Here is a 21477-nt window from a genome sequence, read left to right as displayed (position 1 = left end):
TCTGCCTGTGTCTCTGCCTCTCTCTGTGTGTCTCTCATGAATAAATTAATAAAATCTTTTTAAAAAATAAAATAAAATAAAGATTCTAATAAAAACTAAGATATTCTTTATCCACTAAAATAAGAATTATAAAGAAAATTATTTAAGTGATTCTGCAAATGGGTTACACATCTTGCATAAGAATCTCTTCCAAATCTTCATCTCTTATGCTTTAACAGCAGGAAAACACTGGGATGTCTTAGTAAAGTAATGCTGAGTGCACATAGGTATATTTTATGAAGAAGTGGACGTGATTTTAGTCTCTACTTCTGATCAACTTGCTTTTTGCCTTCTTTCCTAGGAAGTGTGTAGAGAGCTCTGGTGTCTCAGCAAAAGCAACCGCTGTGTCACCAACAGTATTCCTGCAGCTGAAGGAACACTCTGTCAAACTGGGAATATTGAAAAGGGGGTAAGCTCAAATGATTTATTATCTATTTGACAAGTAGACTAAATTGATCCATTTCTGGTGTTGGTATTCAACTACTAGGAAATCATGCATGAGAAAATAGTAGACATCTAGCCTAATGAGTTAATTGGCACAGATTGACATCTGTGCATCTGCTATGTTTAGGAAATTACAGTGATGATTATTCTGGCTCAGTTACACCTTTCTGTGCATATATGTATATATTTGAACAGAAAATCCAACAATAATCTTGTCATATAATATAGTCTTTTTCGTCACATAAGTTTATATTTCTTTGATAAATAATTCTCAGGAAAATTATGTGACCCACAAATATATTTTATAACTAGAGTCAAACTAGAGTTTATTTTAAAATTACAATATAAGAGAAAGGGCAAGTATTGGAGGAATAATCAGACAATTTACTGAGCATAGGAATTATAGCTAAATAATTTTAGTTTCATTGGTCTAGTTTTCAAAAAAATATCATTATTAAGAATTGTTCAAATAGATAAGAATAGTTTATACTATTTCTGAAATTCTTTAGGAATTGCTCTAAATATGAATTCTAGAATTTATTTGCTGCCTACTAAATTTATAATAATAGCTACTACTGTCTTCTGTTCTCATTTCTAAATTCTTCCATGTTAGTTGGGGTACTTTCAACAAAGATTACACTGAATTTCAGTTTGCAATCTGATGTTTAAATAAAAGAATGAAAGCTTTTGGGCAGCTGTCACAGTTTTATTAATCCTTGCTGACGGCTTCATTCAGGACCTGTGACCTAGTGCCATGTTGATGGCTTTTCCATGCTGAGTTGGAAATGTTGGTAAATTGTGCTAAATGTATGAATTGATAGGGTCATTTTTAAAGGATTAGGGATCTTTTTTTGAGACTTTGTAAGTAGCCAATAAAAATACAGAGACCTTCAAACACTACCAAAAATTCTTTCTTTTTTTTTTTCACTGAAGTAATAGAAAATATTAAGAACTACATTCTTGAAACAACAGTCTAGGTTTATTTTGGAGTCAGCAGTTCTTGTCAACGAGAAGTAGCAATTTACATCAATCTGTACTTAGAAGAAATACATAATAGTGAGGGAGAAAGTTACGGTGAGAATCCCTTTCTTTATTTGCCCCTGATTGATTATTATTCTTGTGATCTAGTCCATGGGCCACAGTTTCTTTTTGCCTAGAATAATACTATCGCTAAGCCTGATGACCCTTTATTTTACTTTATTTTTAAATCCCAAGCATAAAGAATTCATTCTTTTAAACACTATAAATTCTATAAATTATATATATAAATTATAATCTATAAATTATAAAATCTACAAATTATATAATCTATAAATTATATAAATTATAAATTATATAAATTATATAATCATTTCAAATAAAGAAACCATTAGTAGTGGCTATCTATCTGAAAACATATAGCTCAACCCCACTAATCATTTATGTGTAGATACATATTTAATATCTCATCATTTGTGCTTAATAGTAGAATCCCCAAATGTTATATCTTACAGCTATTTGCACATGTGTAAGAGAGGTGATATTTTGGGGGGGAAATTACAGACAATTTTGAGGGATACCAAGAAAAAACTCTCAATAATATTAAAACTAACAGTATTGAATTTAAATTTAGATAAAAAGAGATATAATACTTTTACGCATACACACAAATAAGGATAGACAAGAGAAAGTGAATAAAATGGGGCAAAAACATATTTGATTTCTAAAGATTCCCATTCTGTTTTTAGAGTTTATTTAAGTAATCTCTGCACTCAACATGTGGCTTCAACTCACAACCCTTAGGTCAAGAGTGGCATGCTCTTCTGACTAAGCCAGCCAGACATCCCTAAAGATTCACTTTTTTTTTAAAGATTTTATTTATATATTTGAGAGAGAGAGAGAGAAGAGATAGTGAGAAAAAGCATGAGCAGGGAGGAGCATGTGGGGCTCAGTCCTAGGACCCCAGGATCATGACCTGAGCTGAAGGTAGACACTTAGCCAACTGACCCATCCGCACCCCAGAGATTCACATTCTTTTTTTTTTTTTTAAGATTTTATTTATTTATTCATGAGAATACACAGAGAGGAGAGAGGGAGGCAGAGACACAAGCAGAGGGAGAAGCAGGCTCCATGCAGAGAGCCTGACGTGGGACTTGATCCCGGGTCTCCAGGATCACGCCCTGGGCTGAAGGCGCCGCCAAACCGCTGAGCCACCCGGGCTGCCCGAGATTCACATTCTTAATCTTAGTTAATGGTTGTCAACTTTTTGATCTCTAAATGCTTTCTTCAAACAAAGTCTACAGAATTCTGATATATATATTCGAAACAATGGATATACTCTTGCTAAAAGAACTCCTTGCCTACCTCCTCACCCTGTCCCTGGACCCTTGTCAGCTTCTGACATACCTCAACAGAACATCTTAGGTTCCAAGAAAGATTATTTAAGAACTTTGTAAGTGAAGCTAAGTTTGTGTGCCAAGAGAGCATTCAACATCCACAACATCATAGTTTCATATAGTCAATATGTTAGATTTCACCATCCAAAATTAATCTACAGGGCTCCATGCTAGGTGTAGAACCTACTTTAAACAAACTAACAAACAAACAAATAAATAAAATTGATCTACAAAACAAATGTTAGCCATTCTTTCAGAGACGTGGAAGATCAACAGACAGCTTTAGGAAAGTCACTAACGAAACTTAAATGAGTGAATGAAAAGAACGAATATGTAGCAGACTCGTAGAAAAGAAAAGGGCAGAGTGCTATGAGAAGACCCTCAAACTATCTCTGTTATTAACAGTGAGTTTATGAAAAGGCTTTCAAAGTACCATATCAACCTACAAGTTTAAGGGGAAAAAATACAAAGAACTAGAAATGGGACCTGAGCCATTCTTTATTTTTTATTTATTTTATACTAACTGGACTTGCCATGTTATTTATTTATGAATATTTATTGTCGATTTCAGTTACTTTTTTTTCCTTAAAAAGGAAGCATGTTTACAGTTGCCAAATGCAGATTTTCCTCTTAAGGCTATATCTGTTTGGAAATTATTTTTTTTAATTTTTTTTGTTTTTTATTTATTTATGATAGTCACACATGGGGGGGGGGTGCGGGTGGGCAGAGGGAGAAGCAGGCTCCATGCACCAGGAGCCCGGCGTGGAATTCGATCCTGGGTCTCCAGGATCGCGCCCTGGGCCAAAGGCAGGCGCCAAACCGCTGTGCCACCCAGGGATCCCCTCTGTTTGGAAATTAAAACAGAACTCAAAAAAAAAAAAAAGAAATTAAACTAGAACTGCAACCAAAATAGCCATGCGAAGAGTTAGTGACACAAAGTAGCAATTTTACTTGGTCTAGTCAACTTTGTGTGGCATTAAAATATAGTTGCCCATTACTAGTAACCATGATGATCATGATGATGACAATGAAAAATTTTAAAGTACTTACACTGTGCAAGGCACATATTTGTTCTATTTAGTGTTGGCAAAATTCCCATGAGGTAAGTACTGTTTTAACCCCATTTTACAGATGAGGAGAGTAAGACTTGAAAGCCTAAGATTGCAAAGCAATTTAAAAGCAGAGCTAAGACTCTAGGATGGGTCTTTCTAATTCCAAAGTTGAAACTTTTGCCCCTCTATACTGCCTCTGATTTTACTTTACCTTCATATGGGAAATTCTGCAGAGAAAAAAGCAAATTTTTATTGTCACAGTCTCGGAACCTGAGATTGGGGGTGACAATGTATTGAACCCATTAATACTAAGTCAAATTTTCACATACCTACCTGTAATGAATTGTTATCTCAGGAATTACAGTCAGAAAGCACTGTGGGCATAACATTGAAGTAAGAATATACAATTGTGTTACAACTGGCAAAATAATGAATCTCTACTTTAAAATGAGAGAGTCTATTTCTACATTTTGTAGAGATCTTGTGAGGATAGAACAAAATAATATCTCAGTAGAGCTGTTTGTGGGCTTCTTCAGAGGGAAGGTGCCAGTGTATGTTACTAGAGCATCATCATTCATTTCATTGTTATTTTCCAACCTTGGATGATGGGCAGAAAATTCTTCACCAGACTGTGTTAACTGGCACTAACGAACATCAAAGAGTATAAGCATAAGTTTGTGTGTCTCAGAAACATGAATGGAATACCCATGACTGGCCTCTGATCTTAACTTTGAATTTCAAAACTACTGTCTTCAGAAGGAACAAGAAAAAAACCTACATCCTGTCTAGCCAGCAGGATAAAACCAAAACTGTTCATTGGGTTTTGAATAAATCCTTTAAAAAGAAAAAAAAAAAAGGTCAGGGTAGGGGAGAAATATTGCTCAAGTGATAGCATAGACATATCCAGAGGACTGGATCCACAATGATCTCGTCAAACTCTGGCTGCAAAAGATATGGGATTCCTGCCCGGGGGCGCAGTTCCACAAATGTTCCATGTAAGTATGGGAACTGTTCCATGCACATTTAGCAGATGGAGTAAGAAATATGGCCAAAAAATTAAAAACTGATCTTTGCGTGAGTCCTGGGGGGTCTGACATCGCTATTACTGCCATTGGATGTTTGCCTGAATAAGCCATTCAAGTATTGAATAAGAACCATATGGTCAGAATGGATGTGCTCAGGGACAGTAGCATTAACCAAAGGAGGAAATTTGATGAGCCCAGACGGTGCGCTGGTACTGTGCATCCACAGGTCACACTCCTACAAATCAATCTATATAGCTTTCAGCCAAAAGAACTTTCCTTAGTCGTGGCATCAACAATAGCTCTTTGGACAGGAATCAGAGGGATGCCATACGTGATAAAATAATAAACAACGGTTTAGACTGTAAAAACTCTGATAGTAGTGTTGGCATTGTTACTGAACAGGACATTAAGGAAAATCAAAACTCAATCTTTGCAAGCTCTGATGGTGACCAAAATAGTTTCCAATACTTGGTTTATTGCCAAAATGCTGATTTAATGATTCTACAAGACCAGTTAGAGATATAGCCCAGAATTTAGGCCTATTCGTACATAACACTGATTCCTAATAATCTTGGCATGGGAGGGACATAGGACTGTATATTAGAATAGGATTATTATATACCCTTTGAAAGCACTAGATATGTAATAGGACATTTGCAGCCCTAGATCTTAATTCACTTAAGAGTAAAATATAATATGTTTTGACTGGGTCCCAAACTATAAACATAGGAAGTGAAAAAAGAATAGTCCTTTCAATTGCTCTAGAAATTTAAATAGTATGGGATGACAAGTTCTGATTTAGAATTTGGGCTGAAATAAGCTTTTGCATTCCTGCACCTGCACAGCAGAAAGATAAAGCTTTTAATAGTGCTGTGCTCCAACTCTCAGTTTTTCTGACTTGGGAAGAATGTTCCATATTGAATCACCAAAATCACTTCCCTCAAAATCTTAGGATTTCCTTAGAGGCCTCTCATTCCAGATGCTGGCTGGACCCAAAGTGCTGGCTATGGTACAAGATGTACCATAATCACATCCTAAAATGATTCTTACTAAAAAATATATATTATATACATTTAAAAATAATGTCTATACTCATGTTGAAATTTTGCTTTGTGGAATTCTGACAAATTCTCATTTAGATTGTTTGATTTGTAATATTATCTTGTTTGAACATAATTCCCTATGTAGATCATGAAATTGAGTGGTCTAATATCAAAGGATGTTGTTTATTAATGGGTAAGTGTTTCTTAAGAAAACTTTTAAAGCCTCACTGGAATGTATCATCTTTCTAGATAGTTTTAATAACATATTTATTTTATTTAGAAGGAATGTGAAAAACAAGAATGAGCAATATGAGATTTTATTTTTGAAATATGATAGTTTCACTTCTATCACCTGTCCGAATCTGGTTTAGCATATCTGAATTAGCAAAAAGAAGGCCAAATTTACCCAATCTATCTAGAAAATTTAGGCTGAAGTAACAAGACTGATACTTAGAATAGTCCTAAATCACTAGATTGGATATAACCTTTGAGGATAAAGATTAGAAACTGTCTCCATCTGAATATTTAACTTCTGCAGTTTAAGAAATTAAGTAAAATTCTGTACCTGTAGAAATAGAGCTTTTATGAGTTCAGCAACTTCAGATGGAAAAAAAATAAGTAGAAAATACAGCACTCAAAATTCTCAGCTTTATGTGCTTACAGGATTTATATACCTCAAGTTGCTTTATTTTGTGTAATCTAATTATATTACTTATGATTTACGTTAAAATCTTGGTGTATATTGATTCATGTAATAATCTAGAAAATTGTCTCAAATAACTTGATCCACATAAAGTTCCCTGGAGGTTCCTTAAAAGCATTTATTATTAAGTTAAATAAGTTTCTTCTCTAAAATCATGTACTACATCAAGATACTTACCTGCACTGGAGCAGAGAAATAACAAGAATCCCAAAGATGTCCTTTACTGTAAGTATAAAGTAGAAGGAAACTAAACAAAGCTCAAAAGACTGTTTTGCCAGAGATCAATATCAACCAAGTCCTTTGAAGGCATGTCTGCATAGACTAATTTTTAAAGTTGTCCTAATCCAAACCACATTGGATTTAAAAACTAAAGTTAGTACCCATCTTATAATTAGGGAATCTGAAAAAAAAATCACTTGCTTTGGACCATGGATATTGCTAGAATAAGAACTCAGTTTTATAAAACAGACTACATAGACTGAATTTACTTGTTGTCTAAGTTGTTAACTGGTTATTAAGCTAGATACTAGTCTCTTGTCAACTGCTAGATGACTGATACTTATAATACAATTTTGAGGTCTTCATTTTTTAGCCATTAATATTTGTTATTTAACTTTTCTCATACAATTGTCTGTTACATTATAACTCCATGGAATAGGTATAATCCAATAGCAGGAATTTATGCAATAAAAGGTTCTAGCAAGCCACTTATGAAATACTACTGCAATGTAGTTGTTAATTGATGATGAGAACTGAGGAGCATCCTACAAACTGAATACTGTGTTTGTTTTTTACCTTAAGAATAAGTTTTAAAAGGAAAGCAAGAGAACTTTTGTAACTTCTCTCCCTGTACTGCATTTTGTGAGCATCCCAGAAACATATATAACAATGTTATAAAATATTTTGGAACCTATGTCATTCAATATTCTTTTTTTTTGTCATTCAATATTCTTATGGCCTTCACCATTTCTCTGTCCCCTGAAAAATGCAAAAAAAAGTCTTATCAATAAATTATAAGAATACTCAAAGAAATCTGAAATAACATGTAGCAGTACACTAAGAGTTTTTATCTCCAGTGTTATTTTGTATTTTATGAAGTAAATATAGTCCAGTATACTTTAATACTCTAATATACTTCAAATGCATAATCCTACTCCTACATTGTTTTTTTCCCCACTGAGTTTTGTGTATTTTTGGACAGATAATCCTTTTTCTGCCAGTAAGTGATTTTGGGCAAGTCAGCCTCCTTAAGGTTCTGGTTTCTTCCATGAAAAAATGAAGCACTTAGACCACATGAATTTCAAAGTCTCTCTGAGCTTTTAGATGCAGCTCTGTGATTGTATAAAATAAATGTAAAATCAAATTTTAATATTATTTTACATCAATAATGCTAAATTTCCAACTTGAAATGGTAAATTTTAAGATTTGGAATTTTTTTAAGTGTTGTCATTAATTGAAACTATGTGGAACAAAATCAGTAATTGCTGGTCAGTAATACATTGCTCAGTTATTCCCATAGGAAAATAAGTGCAGGCATACATATTATACACAGCTACTTGTAATAACAAAAATGTGAAACTGGAGATTATTTGGCCAAATTGTGACTTTTGTATAGGTGAAGTCCTAGCACAATTGGTATATCAATATACAAATAGTGGTCTTCAAAATCAACTAAGTAAGCCATAAACTGTTAGCTAAAATATTCTCTCCCTCAAGTGTATTTTATTATCAGTAGCCCTGCTCCCAGGGTTGATACTGTTTTATCAGTTCAGCCAACTGTCTCTGGTTCACCACCTTGGACAGAAAGATTTTTTCCTTCATGGTAATTTTCATAAAACTAAATTATCTTTCTCAATGTCCTACCTTAATATTTATTAGACTTTAAGTCAGAATGCTCTGCCTTGGGCAGCCCAGGTGGCTCAGTGATTTAGCGCTGCCTTCAGCCTGGGGCCCGATCCTGGAGACCTGGGATCGAGTCCCACGTCGGGTTCCCTGAGTGGAGCCTGCTTCTCCCTCTGCCTGTGTCTCTGCCTCTCTCTCTGTGTGTCTCTCATGAATAAATAAATAAAATCTTAAAAAAAAAAAAAAAAGAATGTTCTGCCTTATAGGCAAATTTTTACTTTCTCTTGCCTAATTTTTTTTAAAACATTTTATTTATTTATTTGACAGCACACGTAGAGGGACCAGCTGAGCAGGGAGCCTGATGTGAGACTCAATCCTAGGACCCTGAGATCATGACCTGAGCCCAAGGCAGATGGTTAAAAGACTGAGCCACCTCAGTCCCCCTCTTGCCTAATTTTTTTTGGACAAATGATGATCACCCAGTACTTCTCTCTCTCTCTTTTTTTTTTTTTTTAGATTTTTATTTATTTATTCATGATAGACAGATTGAGAGAGAGAGAGAGAGAGAGAGGCAGAGACACAAGGCAGAGGGAGAAGCAGGCTCCATGCCCGGAGCCCGACTCGGGACTCGATCCCAGGACTCCAGGATCACACCCTGGGCCAAAGGCAGACACTGAACTGCTGAGCCACCCAAGGATCCCCCCAGTACTTCTCTTAAAAATAAATAAAGGGATCCCTGGGTGGCGCAGCGGTTTGGCGCCTGCCTTTGGCCCAGGGCGCGATCCTGGAGACCCGGGATCGAATCCCACATCGGGCTCCCGGTGCATGGAGCCTGCTTCTCCCTCTGCCTGTGTCTCTGCCTCTCTCTCTCTGACTGTCATAAAAAAAAAAATAAATAAAAAATAAATAAATAAAAATTCTTTTATCTTGTTACAAATACTGAAAATTGGCTGAATGCAACTACCATGGAAACAAAGATAAATTTGACTTTTTTTTCCTCCAGTATCTCTATTTCTTTCCTTACTTGTAGTAACCAGAATAGAACACAGAATTCTGTAGTTTAAGTAATGTACTCATTCGTTCAATAAATTTTTGTTGTTTTTTTACTACATGTTAGATGCTGTTGTAGACATTCAACATTTCTAATAGAACATTCTGTGATGATGGAAATGTTCTTTATCTACTCTGTCCACTATATTGGGCATTAACCTCGTGTGGCTTTGGAGCTCTGGAAATGTAGCCATTGGGTTTGAAGAACTAAATTTCAAATTTTAATTAAATTTAAATAGCACATTATTGCTATATAATGCTATGTATTGATTATTAATATATATTATTAATATAATGTATTAAATTAAATATATATGTATTTTTAAAAATCAGTTTCATAGATAATAGAGGACAGTTTGGTGGTTGCCAGGGTTTGGAGAAATGGGCCAACTATTTTTGGTTTTGTCTTTTTAGTTTAGATAATTTTTTAAAATAAAGGGTATTAAAAATTCTTACAAGAAATTTTTAAAAAAATGCTCAGGGCCATCATCTATAGGAAGAGATGATAAATGTGCATCATTCACTGTGGAGAGAAACCTATCTTTCTAGGGGTGCTTGTTGATTGCTTTCCACATTCTGGAAGATTTGTGTGTCCTTCCAAGAATTCAGTATCTTTACCATCATCCAGGGCTGGCAGGAACTTAGCTTTCTCCAGGATTTTGGAAGGTTATAAATGCTGTCCACACTACATTTAGATCTCTGCAGTTGCATAAGCCTCATTCCTACATGTGAGCATTCCATATTAACAGTGATATTAGCTAATTTTGCTGAAAGCCTAATATGACACTACCATTGTTCTAATCACTTTATGTGCCCTGCTAGAGGAATGGTGTTATTATTCCCATTTTATAGGTAAGAAAATGGAGATCCAGAGAATTTAAGCAATTTACCCAACCAACAGTTACTAACATTTACAGAACTCTTTCCATGTATCAGATAACTTTCTACTCCCTATGTACTGTTCTTCACATTATCTTTATTTAATCTCACATGCTATAGGCTGTATTATTATTTAGCTTTTTATTTATGAGGAAGTTAAGGAGCAGACAGGTCAAATTACTTACTCAGCATCTCAGTTTCTATTCAGGTCTCAGTTCTCAACCATCATGCTATCCTGCTTCTCAGGATATATTTTGCTAGAATAAGTTGATTATTTGTGCACTTAGATTTGTTGCTGAATTTTGCCCTTCAAAGCATAGATGAATTGCCTAAAATGAGTATGATGCTATGTTCATAATTCTTAAAATAAATAAATAGCCATATGTGCATCTCTTGGTGTTATATACTGTTGAGAAGAGATAATTACTAAAGAAGTAATTTGAAAAATAAACAGGGTAATTTAAAATAATGGTAAGTGCTAAGAGGGAACTAACACAGGAGGATGTAATCTCTATTACATCTGGAGTTAGCAGTGGGAGCGTGGGAGTACCCTTTTCAGAATAAGGGTAGTCAAGAAAAGATCTCTGATAAAAGGACACTTGATTGAGACTGAATAATGAGAAAACAGTAACATAAGTAATTGAGAGAATAATATTCCCAGAAGGACCAGCAATTGCAAATGCCCCAAAGTGGGAACACACTTAGTGTACTGAGGAAAAGAAAGAAGTCCAGTGGTCTGGACCAATTTGTGCAAGAGAGAATAAGACAGGAGAAGGAGGCAGGGGTCAGATCACAAAGGCCACTGCTGACCAGAATTAAGGGAAGTAGGGAAGTAGTGCAATCATTTAAGCAAAAAAGTGACATGATGTGATAATATGTTTTTTTTTTTTTTTTTAAAGCACTCTGAATGTTTACTAAGGACTGGGTTTGATTATAGGTAGAAAAAAAGTAAAAGCAGAGAGGCCAAGTAGAAGCTATACCTTCCATTTGCCTGTTTTATCCGAGGTGGTAGCCATGAAAATAGTCAAAAGTGAAAGAATACTGGATATGTGGAAGTAGTGTAATAAATTACTTTCTAAGCATCTAATGTCAGAATACCATTACATTTTAACATAAAGTTGAATTTTATGTAACAATCTGACATTGCTGCCAGCTATTCAACTCTAATAAATGTTTCTTATTGTTATTCATATACACGAATGACTTTCAGAGCATCAGGATGGTGTGTCAGAATTTGATAATTCAGAAAAATGCCCCAATAAAGGCCTAGAAAGGCTTGGTTTAAAAAAAATAAAAAGGCTTTCTTTCTTTTTTCTTTTTTTTTACCATATTCTGTGAATAAGATTTATCATGTTAGAGTTATGAGCTGATTATGTGATGTCTGTGTCTCGATAAATTATTCCTGGCTTTCTACTTCCATGCAGTATGTGTGGTTTACTGCAGAGTAAAGCTGAAAGAATTCCAATACACATGTTCATGCAGGGACTATACACATGGCTAGTCAGCGTATGTAAGAGTTTTTTGTACCCTGTCCCTAGTATCTTGGCATTACTTTTATTATGTCTGCAGGACTCGTGTAGATGAAATGCCACAACACATTCTTTTACTATTGTAGCCTCAACCAGCCTTTTTTTTTTTAAGTAAAAGCAATTACCATCATAAAAATTCCTTACTGGGGAACTTTCCATATTGCGTTATCATTCCATGAGTCTAATAATAGTGGAATATAAAGAAAAAATTTTTAATGCTAAAATATCTAAAAAAGACTTTTGAGGTCTCTTTAATGAGAAACACTAGGATTCTGGAGGAAGAGAAATAAGAAAAAAGGAAGTAAAATCAAGTTTTCTAGACTCCTGGTACATATTAGAGGTTTATAAATCTTTGCCTAACTAAAGATAATTTGCAAATCACATGCACCTTCGCCATTGTCTAAACAGTTAAAGAACCCTCCGTCTGTTATCTGTTGGAGAATGCTAATGCCTATAATTGGTCATTGCCGGACCCTTATGTGTTTCTAACCTGATAGCTCTATCTGCCTAAAAGCTAATTCTGTGTTTTCTGTGAAATCTTGCAGTGGTGTTATCAGGGAGATTGTGTTCCTTTTGGCACTTGGCCCCAGAGCATAGATGGGGGCTGGGGTCCCTGGTCACTATGGGGAGAGTGCAGCAGGACCTGCGGGGGAGGCGTCTCCTCATCCCTAAGACACTGTGACAGTCCAGCGTAAGTAGCTAAAGTAAGCCGAAGCCAACAAAAAGACACAGTTGGAAATGATTCAAAGCTGTGGTTTCACATGTTATCTGTAAAAACGTTTCACTAGTGAGCCAAGTGTTTGTCTTCTGAACAAGCAATAGGCACAGGAAAGTGGAAGAGCCTTGTTAGACTATTTTTTTCCTTCCCCCTCACTGTGTAACTAAAAATAAAAGAAAAAGAAAAAAAAAGCATTGTGTATCTATCCCAGGTGTAGCCAGACTTTTAATCTAGTAATAATCAGATAGATTTCCTCCTCCAAAAACTACTGAATTATGGATGAATCCAGGTCTGATCTTAGCTACATTACCATTATTCCCAGGAAACCTAAGGTCTTTTCACATGTCACATAAAATTATTACTGCTACATTAGTATTAAAAGGACCAATGAGAGCACTTCAAGGGTTGAAATGCCTTGATTCGCATCACAAATCACAATGAAAAGAATAGTGCCCATGTGTTAAAATAGTTTCCATTCACATGCCCCTATTAATCATCTTCCGGAGTTGCCACCACTTTTCTCCCCATGACTATTTTATGCAGGTCGGACTGTTCCTCTCCCACCACTCTTTTTCTCCGGTCAGAGCCCCCCTGGCAAAAGGCCAGCCCCATCAGTATTCTTTGGTAGCCTGTATTGCCTCGCCCTCCCACCAGTGCCCGTTACAGGTGAACCAGTCCCCCAGCTGGACCTTCCTATTCGCCCCAAGAGGAAACTGCTCCTTAGCTCCTGCATATCAAGTGCTCCCCCTTTTTGTCTAGAGCTCAGGTTGCAGCCCTTCTTTCTCAACTAATAGCGTTATCACTTCTGCTTTCCTCTCCCCCCCCACCGCCCTTCCTGGTGTAAAAGATAGTCAACTTTAATTTTTTATTTTTCTCCTCTTAACTCAGGATCCCTCTTTGGTTCCCCTCTCTACACATCTCTTTTCATCTCTTAATTTTTTTTAGCTTGAAATTATTTCCCTTTGCACTCTTTCTGTGTTTCCATGCTCCAGCTTTCTTTCCATTATTATCATTCTGCTAAACAGAGCTAGCTCACTGTCACCCACTCATAAACTAGTCATGCTACCACCATCCCCACGCCCTTGTTTTTGTCTGACCAAACCATTTCTCCCAAGCTGATTTAAACCAGGCCATTCCTTTTCCTTTTTAGAATCGCTATTCACTGGCATTCAAAGTATATTCAAAATATAACTAATTATTCCATTGACTACCAGTGGGCCAAAACTATAATTACACTTGACCTTTTTCAAGCAAGTACAGAATAATTACCTAAGTTCAACTGCAAGCTACTGTAAATTAGTAACCAAAAATATAAATCTCTGTGATAATAAGTAATATAAGAGAATGACTTGGACTTCTTTCAAAAAAAGAAGTTAGTTTTTTCCATTTAAAATAGCACACCCAAATGATAACATATGGCTTTCCCTGATGTTAAATACTTGAATTTATGTAATCAAATATTGGACATCTTATTTTTTCATTGATTTGAGTATATTACACGGTATTTATGTAATGCAAAGCCCTGATATTTAGATGTAATTTTTCAAACTTCACGTAATGAGATAGAAATTCATTTCTGTATTATTTAGTTTGAACTGAAGCTATTTCCAGAGAGTTATTTAGTATGCTTTCGTTACCAGTCTGGAAAAAATAGTAAACTTAACATTTCCTACTTGATAAACAGATAGCATCAGATTATGTGTTTTATTGAATACAATTCAAATGGTTTTTCATTATAAGTAAGTGATTTTTAAACTTATGGTGTTGAACTAAGCACATACTTAGTATGATAATTAGAAAATAAATTTATTTAATTGAATTTTCTTAACATAAATCATGACAATTAAGCCTTATAAAGTTATCCATAGCAAACTGCCCTAGTTTTTATGTTCAACAACCATAATCATTATTGCTAACAATATTTTAATAACTAGAAAGATGTCAAATTTTGTATTTTCCTAAAATAAATGCTAATATGTTTTGGTCAAGCAATATATGTACTCTCTCAATATATATACTATATATTCACATGTTAAACAAAATGTGTTTTCAGACCTTCAGGAGGTGGAAAATATTGCCTTGGGGAAAGGAAACGGTATCGCTCCTGTAACACAGATGTAAGTAAAACCAAACTTTGCTTTGAAAAATTAGCTTACATTTCCCCTAGAGCAGGGAAATTTTTAAAACTCTAAGCTATTTGGTCATAAATCCATGTGTATGAAAGTCACATGAATTTTTTAAATTGTTAGTAGTGAATGGAACAGGTCTCATGTCCAAAAATTCCATCAATAGAGGACAAGGGGAAGGTCCAGCACTAGGAGCAAATACAATCTCCCTTACAGGTAGCAAGAGAGAATCATAGATCCCTCAGAATGACTTGGCCCTCAACACTCACCCCTATGCTACCACTATCTTTCCTGAGATAAATAAGATTTATCTTATCATGCCCATAAAATAGGATTATTTTGTTTTTGCCACTGTAAGAAGCCCCAGATTCCCACATCATTACTCATCTCTTGCCATCCAATCCCATGAAGTTCTACATATCACATCTTCTGTTTCGTATCTCTGCCCAGCTACTGAAACTTTTCTTCTGTGCCCTTAGGAATTGATGATCCATTGGCAGCAAAATCCCTTATATCATGATGTCTGTGAATTTTCCTTCTCTTTACTTTGTTGTTCTAATGGAAACTGGCTGTCCTCTAATGATACTTATAATAAACTTTAGCCCTCTAAAGGGCTCCCTTAGCTCTTGAGTGGAAGTGGATTGACTTTTCTGTATACCTTGTTACCTCTTTAAGACCATTCTTCCCTCCTACCTACAAATTACACATTTCATTTCATGTCATCAGACTGTTAGACAGTATTCCTCACTGTCATGCTCTCCCACTCCATTCCTATCTTTATTCTTGGCTATTTCATAAATACATATTTTTCCAGTATCTTCTCCTCTGGATTTTTCTGTAAACATGAAAACATATTGTTATTTCTCCTATCTTAAAAACAAAACAAAACAAAAACATCTGCCAGTTCTTTTCCCATTTCTTTTCTTCATTTTGAAACAAAATTCCTTAAAAGAGTTATATTTACTTCCAGATCCAATTCCTCTTCTGATTTTTTCCTTAAATCATTCCTGTCAGATTTTTGCCTCTATCATTCTACTAAAAAATGCTCCTGTCAAGTCATGAATAATTTCCATGTTGCTTAATCCAATAGTCAATTCTGAGTGTTCATCTTAGTTGATAGTCACTAGGCTTCCATAACACTACAACTTTTTGGTTGTTCTTTTCTAATGCTACTTGTTTTTTCTTATTCTCCTTTGCTGGGTCCAACTGTTTTCTCGTACTTCTTAGAGTGTCCAGGACCTAGTCATTGGCCATTTTTTGTGCCAGTATTCATTTTTTTTAAAAAAAAAGATTTATTTATTCATGAAAGACACAGAGAGAAAGAGGCAGAGACAGAGGGAGAGAGAAAAGCAGGCTTCCCGCAGGGAGCCTGATGTGAGACTCAATCCTAGGACCTATGACCTAGGATCATGACCTGAGCCAAAGGCAGACACTCTACCACTGAGCCACCCAGGCACTCCTCACTATCAGTATTCATTTCCTTGGTGATCTCATCTAGTTTCATTGCCTTCAATAGCATTCATCTGTCATTTGACCCCCAAATTTATATTTTTAGCTCAGATTTCTTTCATGGATTCCTGACTCATATTTTACCATTGATTAGACTTAATAGACATCAAATATTTAATATGTCCAAGTGTTATCTCTAAAACATTTCATATACCTGTACCTCCAACAGTTTCTCCCATCTCATATGTCAACTCTATCTGCCTCAAGCCAAAAACTTTTGAGTCATTCTTGATTCCATTCTCTCACAGCTCATATCCAATCCCTCAGGAAATTCCATTGGCTTTGTCTTCGAGATATATCCTAGATCTGCCTACTTCTCACTGCCTCCACTGCTACTACTCTGTTTTTCACTGGATTACTCTGAAGAGCTTTTTCAGTGGATTTCCCATTCCTACTCTTGTTCCCTACAGTTCTCAATATATGAGGCAGAGTGCATCTGATTATATCCTTTACTCAAAACCTTTCAGTGGCTCCATTTTACTTTAATCCAAAGTCCTTAGAAAGGCCTGCAAAGACTACACAATCTAGCCCTCCATTAGTTTTCTGAACTTATATCTTGTTATTTCTTCCTCAGTAACCCTGCTCTAGCCACACAGGTCTCCTTGTACATACCAGGCAGGCTCCCACCTTAGGGCTCTTGCATTGTCTGTTTCCTTTACCTTATATACTCTACTCCTAAAATATTTACATGGCTTACTCTCTTACCTCACCTTTATTCAACTGTCACCTTCTCAATGAGGCCTAGCCTGATACTGCCTTTAAAATTGTTACCTTTCCTACTCTCTACAACCCTAAGACTCCTTATCTTCCTTACCTTGTTCTATTTCCCACCATATCTACTTCTAATATCCTCTGTAGCTTATTGATTGTATTTATTTTTATGTTAAACTTGCATCTTGAAGTAATAACATGTAGCTTCAATTACAATGATCATTTCAAGCTACCAGTATTATTTATTCATTCACTCGACAAACAATTGAGTGCCTGCTATATATCAGACTGTTCTAGAGTGATAAAGACAATATCTGGTCTCAAGGATCTTATAATTTCCTGGGAAATCAGTTAAGTACAGAAAATCACCACTCAGAGTAATAAATGTATGACTTGATAGAATAAGTATGGGATGCTATAAAAGCACATAGAATGGGCACATAGCCTAATTAAGGATTTAGGGATTTCTTCCCATAAGAAGGTAAAGATATGAAGGGCAAATAAGAGCTGACCAGAAGAGAAGAAAGTGGCAATGAGAGCATTCCAGGTAGAAGGAGAATTAAGTGCAAGGCTTCTAAGTTAAACAGCCTGATCTATACCTGTAGGTAGTAAGACACCATGCAAAGACTTAGCCTCAGATTTATACTTTAGAGGAGAATGGATGAAGCTGAGACTACAACAGAAAGATAAACAGATCAGAAAGAATTTAAGGGTACTCATGGAAATGACTGAAGTGCTGAGCCATGCACTCTGCATTGGGATGACAGTGGAGTCTAAAGAGGGCTAAAAGGAGAAAATTAAGGGCCTAACTTAAAAAAAAAAAAAAACATAAAAAGTGAAGAGCTGATGTAGTAGGAAAAGCAAGGTAAGACAGATAGAAGGGGTGAGTATCAGAGAATGGCATGTACTTGAATTTCATATATGACAAGTGAGACTTTTCTCAATGATGACAAAGCTGCAGTGTGGCCAATGGAATGCATACCTAGCCTTGGGCAGACATGAAGGAGTTCAAGGATCATCAAGTCTGGGGAGTCTTCTATGCAGTTGTTGAGGTCACTCAGGATGATGTTAAAACCTGGCATATAGAGTGTGACTGTGAACCAGGTATCAGGTAATAAGTGAGAGAAAATGACCATGATAAGATTAGTAGGAATGATGAAGCCAGATAGTGATTTGGATGAATTGCGTGAATTTCAGAATAGAAGTATTACACAAGGGTAGAATAAATAAATAACTACTGTATGTCAGATGGTGTTAGATAGGAGTGAGAAAGCCAACCCTGTGTTTAAATTCACGTGTTTCTGTTGTTATATACTTAGAGGGGAGAGGCACATTTTTGGGCCTTAATAAAATAGGTCCTATAATACACATAATATATGATAAATAAAAAGAAAAAAAGTAATAGACATATCAAGCTTGTTGCTTTTTACCCATGAACTTTGTTTTAGTTGCTCAAAATGTAGAACTTGCTATATTGGTGGGTAGACATTTCTGTTGCTAGCTTTGTCTTCTATTTCAGCTTTCAGCATGAAAAGTTAACATAACTATGTCATGGAAATACATTTTTTTTTCACAAATGTAGACTCCATTGTTCAGAATATGAGACAATTCAGTTATCACACTGAAACTTATTTTCATGCTAAGTTAATAAAATTGTCTGAGCATAAGTTTATAAGGTGGGGACTTTTATTAAAAAAAAATTTTTTTTTTACTTATTTATTTCAAGGAGAGAGAGGGAAAGGAAACTCCCCACTGAGGAGGGAGCCCAATGTGGGGCTTGATCCCTGGATCCTGGGATCATGACCTAAACCAATGATAGACACTTAACCAACTGAACCACCCAGGTGTGCCTAGTGGGGACTTTTAAAGCATAATCTAATATATGAAAATTTAAACTTTCAGAACACATAATCTAGCTGCACTGTACAAGAAGAACTTTCTTGATTGATAGAGATGTTCTATATATGCATTGTCCAGTTTGGTAGCCACTAGCCAAATTAGTTATTGAGCACTTGAAATATGGCTAATGTGGGGGCACCTGGTTGGCTCAGTCAGTTAAGTGTCTGACTCTTGATCTCACCTCAGGTCTCGATTTCAAGGTCATAAATTCAGGCCCTGCATTGGGTTCCATGCTGAGCATGGAGCCTACTTAATAAAAAAATAAATAAAAATATAAATAAATAAATAAATAAATAAATAAATAAATAAATAAATAAATATAAATAAAATAAAAATATGGCTATATAAATGAAAAGCAGCACTTTTAATTTTAATTAATTTAAATTTGAATAGCCACATGTTGCTCCTGACAACCATATTGGACAGCACTGAGTTATACAGTCTAGCTGTGCAGTAGAAAAATAATAGTTATAAAGAAGACTGTAAATATTCTATATAAAATTCGCAAAACAAATCCATATTAGATCATTTTGGAAACAAATGTAGAATATTTCCATTTTTTGGTGATGATAGAATAAGTCATTCTGACAGAACTCCTTTTAAAAATTATTGGGTAAGAATGTTTTAAAACATCACTTTAAAACCTGCAAGTAAGTGACAAGATAGTGAGGGAAATTCCTGAAGGTTACATTCTTTGAGAAAGGGGAATTCAAAAATGTAAGTGGAGCATCAGAGCACCTAAAGTACCTTTGCCCTGACAATATTCTAAAGAAGAGAAGAAATAAACTATTACTGTGTCTCTTTCCTACCTATACAGAAAGCTTTTCCCAAAGCTCCTCCCTTATTCTCTTGGCAGACTTCATTCATGTTTTATTGGCCTGGAGGCCACGTACCCACTTTAAACCAGTCATGGGCAAAAAGAATGGGATTACCATAATTGGTTTAGACTAATCCAGATTTGCCCCTAAAATGAGGTTAAGGTCACCTTTCCTGAGAGGTAGATTCGTGGGCAAGAATCACAATTCTGTTAGCAATAAAGTGGAGAGTAATAGATCCTGGGTATGCCACACATGTCTGCTCAGAGCTCTTTTAGTTTCCATCTTTACTAGTAGAAGGAGCAGCAACAGAAGTAGTAGTGGTAATAGCTGCTGCTAACATTTATTGAGCATTTGCTATGTACCAGACCCATTAATTTAACCATATTTTCTTCCCATTCTGAGAGTTCTCCTTCCAGGCAGTGAGTTGGCTTACTGAGATATTTTAAATGTTTATTCTTTCAACAAAAATCTAGAAAAGATATGCTAATTTGGAGTCTTGGTATAAGTTGTTCTATTACAGCTTGGCCTCTGCAACATGAATTAGCTCGTAAGTGATCAAGTCATTTTGTGCCATACTTTTGCCACTAAGTGATACAGTGCTAAAGTCAAACTACACTGACACAGCTGAATAGTAGAGGAAAATTGTAGTGTATATGATAACCATTCATCCCACATTCTTGTTTTGGCTCAGTTTGGCCACATGCTCTGTCATAGAACTCCCTGTCATGCGTTTCTGCCTTTTGTCTCTATAACTCAACATCCACAACCCTTTGTTATTAACTTATTTCACTTTTTTTTTTCCTTTTTGGAAAATAAAGTCCTATGTTTATTCCAGTATTTCTTTGTTAGGAATTTGCCATGTATTTTTTAAACCGTGCTAGTATTTTATTAGAATTGTTATTGTTTTAGTTAATATCTCCTGTCTCTGATTTGTCTGCCTCTAACACTATTTTTCTCATATGCCTGTTATTTTTAGTGTGTGATTTTACAGAAAGAGGTTTTTCAAAAACATATGTGTCATATTAAAGTAGAAAGTCCTATATTTTAAGGATCTATTTTAAAAGTTTCTATTGGGACACCTGGGTGGCTCAGCAGTTGAGCTTCTGCCTTTGGCCCAGGGCGTGATCCTGGCTGGGATCTGGGATTGGGTCTCACGTCGGGCTCCTTACAAGGAGCCTGCTTCTCCCTCAGCCTATGTCTCTGTGTCTCTCATGAATAAATAAATAAACTCTTTAAAAAAAATAAGTAAATAAATGTTTCTATTAAATAGACTATAAGACAGAGAATTTAATGTTAAATCATGAAGAGTGAATCGACTGTAGTTAAGATTGAGTCACGCAAGCAAAAAGACTTCAGTATGCTCCAGTAAACATAGAATGGGTGTTACTGTGGAAGCATTATAGGGCTATTGTATTTGTATTCTTTAAATTAACCTTGGAGCTTTTTTCTAAATGTACAAGGGTTTAAATGTTCTATTTTTTCTCATATTGCCTGGATGTCTCTTATGTATGAGCTACCCTAATTTAAGGGATTCCAGAGTATACTTATCTTCATCAGATCAGTCTCCAACGTTAGTGCATTTTAAAATCATTTAATACTATGAACATCATATTTAGTGACACTGTAAATAATATCTGAGAGAAATCTTTCCAATTAGTTAAAATCATCTTGACAGTCAAAAACTAGGAAACAATTCATAAGCATTTTTTGCTTGT

General features: G+C 35.4%; 1 protein-coding gene across 1 annotated transcript in view; it reads left to right on the top strand.

The window, feature by feature from the left end:
* The window catches only part of ADAMTS6 (ADAM metallopeptidase with thrombospondin type 1 motif 6), a 289076-nt gene that overhangs the window by 185891 nt on the left and 81708 nt on the right, over positions 1-21477 (top strand). Inside the window, exons 12-14 of the mRNA XM_026019499.2 lie at positions 341-448; positions 12527-12672; positions 14753-14816. Coding sequence (XP_025875284.1) covers positions 341-448; positions 12527-12672; positions 14753-14816 — 318 coding nt within the window. The remainder of the gene's footprint in view (positions 1-340; positions 449-12526; positions 12673-14752; positions 14817-21477) is intronic.

The sequence above is a fragment of the Vulpes vulpes genome, chromosome 2, assembly GCF_048418805.1.
Source record: "Vulpes vulpes isolate BD-2025 chromosome 2, VulVul3, whole genome shotgun sequence".
In the NCBI taxonomy this organism is placed as follows: Eukaryota; Metazoa; Chordata; class Mammalia; order Carnivora; family Canidae; genus Vulpes; species Vulpes vulpes.
Note: the sequence above shows the minus strand (reverse complement) of the source record. Positions and strands in the feature narration are given on the sequence as shown.